Here is a 6111-nt window from a genome sequence, read left to right on the forward strand (position 1 = left end):
CTCAAAAGATGTTATCCAGTATATGAGCATATTTGGATAGATTATTGGTGGGTGTTCCGGGGCACAGTAGCCATTGATTTCCAATGTAATATTTATTACCGGATCTAATTATATAATAATTAAAAATTCGTATGAATTCATTCGTATATACTTAAATGACAACTTAATATATCAAAACTTTGCAATACAAATCAAGTGCTATCATTGAAACTAAACGCCACTCATCTAACACCCCTTTTCCTTCGGGCCGTCCTTGTCGAAACAGCTTTTTCCTGGGCCTCCCGTTAGAAGACTTCGATGACAATTAATTTTAGTCTTGCCGTCAGACATGTTATCTAGCGGCAATATCGTTGAAACATTACTGTCTTTCGCAGGACTTTGTTTCTGAATAATCACAGAGGCAACTTTTGTTGTAATGCATTGTTAGATTAGGCTTCATTTGATGCCATCGGAGTTCAGTTATTGGAGTAGTCAACATGTTTCGAGTATTTTCTTAAACGTATCAATTTAAAGTGTGTCTCTTCTATTTGTAAGATAGAGATACAGTAGACGCTCACAAATTAGAACTCTCAAAAATTCGAACCTTCCTTTTATTAGAACCAAACATTGTGAAGCATTGAATGCAGAACTACAGCTTCAAATTTTGGAGCGAGTTTTTTTTTTGTTTTTATGTATGTAATTTGGAACTACTGTTTCGTTTGTTCTAAATTTTGGCAATAATTCATGGAAATATGAACAATATAAAGGGGGAATCCCAAACAAATTTTTTACAAAGTTTGGTTAGTTTTGTTTGCAAAGTGGAAGTGTATCTTGAAAAATGTCGTCTAAACGTAAGAAAAATACACTTATTTTGGAGCTAAAGGTTCAAATATTAAACAAACTGGAGAAAGATGTCCAAGACAATCGACTGGCTAGGGATTTTAATGTTACGAAGTCTGCAATCCGCTACATAAAGTCCAAGAAAGACTTGATTCTGGATGCTGTCACCAAGGCAAATGCATTCAATGCCAGCGATAGATGGTTTACAAAATTTAAACATCGTCATGTCATTCGATACTTAAAAAATTGTGGTGAAATACTTTCCAGTAATATTGAGTTTATAACTACTTTCATACGCACTTTCCGCAACAAAGTTGCTGAAATGGGGCTATAAAATATATAATGTCGATGAAAGTGGGCTATTTTTCCGTTGTCTATCGGAAAAAAAAAACTCCTGGGTACAGAATACAAAAAGAACGCATTTCAATTTTACCAGGTGCAAACGTAGATGGATCACACAAATTAAAGCCATTAGTTATAGGAAAGGCCAAACGCCCAAGATGCTTTAATGGATTTTCCACCAGTGGTTTCATCAGATATTCAGAGGTAAGGTGAACAAAATGCATATGTAATGTGTTTCAAAAGCTGGACTTTCTTAGGTCATGCGTTTTTCTCAAGAAAACCCTTTGCCACCGTAAGCGCGTTTGCTTATTGACAACTACTCACGCACCAATTGAAAAGCTTCGAAGTGATGACGGAAACATAGTTGTCATGTTTTTCCCCCGAACGTGTCAGCAGCGTTGTAGCCAATGGACCAAAACCCCATAAAGTTAACTAAGCTGATTTATAGAAATAAGTTACTTGTGCAGCTATTAGGTGAAGGAGGAGATTTAAACTGTCTTTTAAAACGGCATTCAGTCCGATATGACATATTTTTTTGAAACAAACATGGGATGAGTTGCCGCAAAATGTAATTAAAAATACTTAGTCAAAAGTACTGAACTGGGACTCTGGCGAGTTCGATAGCGAGGATGATTTGCCACTGGCTCAATTTGCCCTATTTTGAAAAAATATAAAATATATTTACGTCTACCCGTTCGACTTTTGTATATATGTATATTCGCTGCTCTCTGGGTGTTGTTGGTACATATGTCTGTAAAGCAGTTACAAAGGAACCTGGACTTTTGAAACTGCGAATATTTTTTAACTATGATTTAATAAATATATATATTCCAAAATATGCTAATAATATTATATCTATTAAACGATACGTTGAATATCTGATTTAATTTTATTTTATTTATATAAATATGCAACTTAATATTACACAAATTATTTACCTATCCCAATTTTTTTTGCATCTACTTCATAAATCAGCAATCTCCACATTTTAACAACGAATACTTCTGCTTCTTCGTCTAGGACCTAAATAAATACATATATTTATGCTTTCGAATTTAAAAGATCTCATAAATATTGCATACCATTTGCACATCATCCAAAATGCTTTGAGGTGAACTTCCAGCAAGTACCTTAGAGCATATAAAATCTACAAGAGTTGGTTCGGGCTCCCCGATATACTCAATGATCTTTTTATTTATCCATGGGCGTATTTTTCGTTCCATGAGGTTGTTATCGATTTCATTGCGATCCAGCTTATAATTAAACAAATCCTCCTTTTGTGTAGGAATCCTGTCAATAATGCTCTTAATGTGACGTCGTTTTTCATCATGTATCCTAGTATTATTTTCCTCCTTTTTGTTATTCACTGTTTCTTGACTGGCAGTATCATTCTTACCATGTTTTTTAGAAATAGGTTTTCCGGCATTTGAATTTTGGCGGTCCGTCTGTGATGTACCTCCCCCAGCTCTCGATTGATTGTCATCATAATCTAAATTAAAATAATACATTTTGATATCACATAAATATATAAAAAATGTCAAATAGCAAAATAAGTTACCTAATGGAACCAATTTTCGTCTCTTTGAGTTACTTTCATCGTCTATATCCTCGTCAGCGTTGAAAACACCTGTCGATTCAATTTTCTTCTTTTTCGAGTTCGCACCTAAGTTAAGACTTATAACGGGAGCTTGTGTGGGCGGCGTTGTAACATCGGTATTCTGAGATCTGGAATTGTTTACATTCTGTAATGTACTTGAAGGTGTAGAGTTATTTGTCTGAGAATTCACGCTAGGTACAAAATCACGTGATTCAGAACCATGGCGACTGTAGCTGGTATCTATATTTGATGCGGAATCAGGTCGGGAATTCGCATCATCGTTAGAAATTGATTCTACGGAATATGATTTTGTTAGAGAATTTAATTCGCCTTCATCATTTGAGTTAACATCAAGCAAGAGTCGTTTACTTTCAATAGATTGCAGTTTTTCTCTAATTCTCTCCTTCTCGCGTTCCTTTCGTTGTAAATTTTCCAAATTTACATCAATTAATATTTGAGGTTTATATAATTTTTCATGTTCTTTTTTTGCCCTCTCATATTCTTGTGAAGGATTTTCATATTCACCACTGAATATTTTATTACGTAATTCTTCCAATTCTTCTTGTTCTTTATTGCGATCTTTAGCATCGAGATCTGCTTCTCGGACGCGATCACCCAATCTTCTTTGGAGTTCTCGGCCCCTGAAAAAGCGCGGTACACAGTCGTTTAAGAAATATGTCTGTATATAGATTTGTACAATACTATTTTGATATGCCTTACTTGTAATATTTATGATCATCTCTTTCGTCATCATAATCTTCAACGAATTCTTTAAGTCTTTTCGCTTCCTTCTCACGTTCTTCTAGTTTCATTTTGTCCTTAATTCGTATCTTTAAATATAATATTTGGTATACATTTACAGATTGTCATTTCATCCATGCACTACGTCATATAAACAAACCTTTTCGTACTCTTTCGCCTTTCGTTTCTCCCGTAATTCCCAGTTTTTTAGTCTTTCTTGGTAAGCTTCTTCCTTTTCTCTAGCTTTTTTTTCAGCTTTCTTACGCTCTCGTAGCTCTTCCTCGACTTCTTTCTCTCTGTGTAGATCCTTAATATTTTTAACGATTTTTTCTTCGCGTTCCCTGTGTTGGTAATTGTTATAAATTATTGCAGATTGAATACACATTTTATGAAATTTGCTTAAAATGTTTACCTTTCTCGTTCTCTTTCTCTTTCACGTTCTCGTTCACGCTCTTTTTCTCTTTCTCGTTCTCGTTCACGTTCTCTTTCTCTTTCACGTTCTTTTTCACGTTCCCGTTCACGTTCCCGCTCTCTTTCTCTCTCTCTTTCTCGTTCTCTATATTCCCGGTCACGTTCTCTTTCCCGCGAACGAGATTTACTTCTTCTTCTTCTGTTTTCTCGTTCCTTTTCCTTTCTGTTTGGTGACATGCTACTAGAGTGACGGTCTTTTCGACTTGACATTCTTTCAACTTTATCAACTGGGATCTTTTTTTCCTCAGCATCCCAATCTTCCTCACTTATGTTGTCTTTTACTACATCAGATGGTTTCCGTTCCTTTTCTCTTTCTCTTTCTTTTTCATATTCTCTTTCCTTATCTTTCTCTTTTTCTCTCATTTTTTCCTTTTCCTTTTCTTTTCGGTTTTCGTCGGCTTCTGCTCTTTTTCTGAACTTCCCGATTTCGCTGCTGATCAAATTTCTCTTTTCTTCTTCAAGATTAGTTTCGTTTAGAACTTTTGTCATTTTATCTTCCGGCCGAGTAATTTTAGATTTATTTATTCTTCCTCCATATACGTCACCACGAGAATTGGAATCGAACTCCTCGAATTCATGTTTATGATCATCCAGTACTTTTCTCATTTGACTTAGAACATAATCATCTTCCGACTTTTCATCTACCGCGGAAACATTGATTCCACTTTTCAATTCTTCTTCTTTGTAGTTATCTAAAAGAAGTTTATTTTTTGCATCAACTTTAGCCACAAGTTTCTTTCCATCTAGTTCAAGTTCACTAAGAAGGCGTACTGCTCGCATGCCGGCATTAGGTCCACTAATAATTTAAAAATATTTCCTTTATGTACAGTATTTTATAATTTACAAATAGAAACTTACTCATATTCACAAAAACCAAAAGTAGAAACTCGTTTCCAATTCACCACTACACCACAAGCTGCCAAAATTCTTTTGATCAACGCTTCAGGCACTCGTTCACTTATATTTCCTAGAGTAAAATTAATATTTCAATAGAAATAAAAACAATTTTTTTCCTGCACATACCGACGAAAACCGTAATGATTGGACCACGAAACTGAGGTACCGGATCAGGTATACGTTGGTAAACTGTTGGTTGGGAGCTGATCGTAGCTGAACTTCTGTAATTCCTTGCTGATGGCATAGGAGGCATCATCTATTCATCACATATTGAAATTGTATGTATAAAAATTAGATACGTTTTATATATAACTTACATGAGGAGGTGGTATAGTCGGATTCATATATGGTGGTATAGGTGCGCGAGATGGATACGACATAATGCTTGGAATAATTTGTAATGGTACAACTTCAGTAAAAAAGTCGGAACTTTAAAGACACTGTTAGTTTTATGTAACTCAATTCAAAAACCGTTATTAGCAAGATAACACTGGAATAGAATAGAATCCGTAAAGTATTGCTAAAGAATTCTTAAATTCAATTGAAGTTGCACGCACACATTTTTACAATTCCAAAAAAAATTGCCACACACTACTTGCCATCCTATTTCAATCAAATGATGGCGGACCACCCAAAGATGCCATACTATTAAAAATGTTAATAATAATATTTTCTGGTAGCGTTTATATGGTACGTATTGCCATATTATAATATACATTTTCGTTCTAGCGAGCATTTTGACATCTAAGCAACTTCAATTGTCAATGGACACTCCATATATTTCATATTCGGCAATAATTATCGTGACAATCATTCCAGGAAATTTATTTCCTGTTTTGTAGCTTGTGAGTTTCAATAATTGCAATTGAAAAGCAAAGGCCTCTCTCGACGAACAAAAACTAAACTCTACAAGTCCCTCATCACTCCCGCCCTACTTTATAGTGCAGAAGCGTGGACGGTGTCAACATCCGATGAGACGGCACTAGGAGTTTTCGAGAGAAAGGTTTTGCGGAAGATTTATGATCCCTTAAACATTGACAACGGCGAATACCGCAGAAGATGGAATGATGAACTGTATGTGTTGTTCGATGACATAGACATAGTCCAGCGAATAAAAAGACAGCGGCTACGCTGGCTGGGTCATGTTGTCCGAATGGACGAAAACACTCCAGCCCTGAAAGTGTTCGATGCAGTACCCGCCGGAGGAAGCCGAGGAAGAAGGAGACCTCCACTCCGATGGAAGG

At 35.6% G+C, this 6111-nt stretch overlaps 1 protein-coding gene across 2 annotated transcripts; it reads right to left on the reverse strand.

Annotated features, from left to right (window-relative positions):
* Positions 1–2031: 2031 nt before the first annotated feature.
* Positions 2032–5502, reverse strand: LOC105215404 (RNA-binding protein 25). Of its 2 annotated transcripts, none has more exons than XR_003752573.2 (10): positions 5185–5502; positions 4994–5123; positions 4829–4937; positions 3912–4766; positions 3660–3840; positions 3479–3588; positions 2720–3399; positions 2558–2650; positions 2244–2496; positions 2032–2184 (listed from the first exon to the last, which is right to left on the reverse strand). XR_003752573.2 is itself a non-coding variant. In XM_054232434.1 (10 exons), the coding sequence occupies exons 2-10, from the start codon at positions 5245–5247 to the stop codon at positions 2092–2094; spliced, it is 2628 nt and encodes an 875-aa protein (XP_054088409.1). In that variant the 5' UTR covers positions 5248–5357; positions 5427–5445; the 3' UTR covers positions 2032–2091. The 2 variants fall into 2 exon arrangements, 1 of the variants encoding a protein (XP_054088409.1); XM_054232434.1 differs by having other exon boundaries at positions 2244–2650; positions 5185–5357; positions 5427–5445.
* Between the last annotated feature and the right edge of the window lie 609 nt (positions 5503–6111).

Source organism: Zeugodacus cucurbitae, chromosome 5 (genome assembly GCF_028554725.1).
Source record: "Zeugodacus cucurbitae isolate PBARC_wt_2022May chromosome 5, idZeuCucr1.2, whole genome shotgun sequence".
Classification (NCBI taxonomy): Eukaryota; Metazoa; Arthropoda; class Insecta; order Diptera; family Tephritidae; genus Zeugodacus; species Zeugodacus cucurbitae.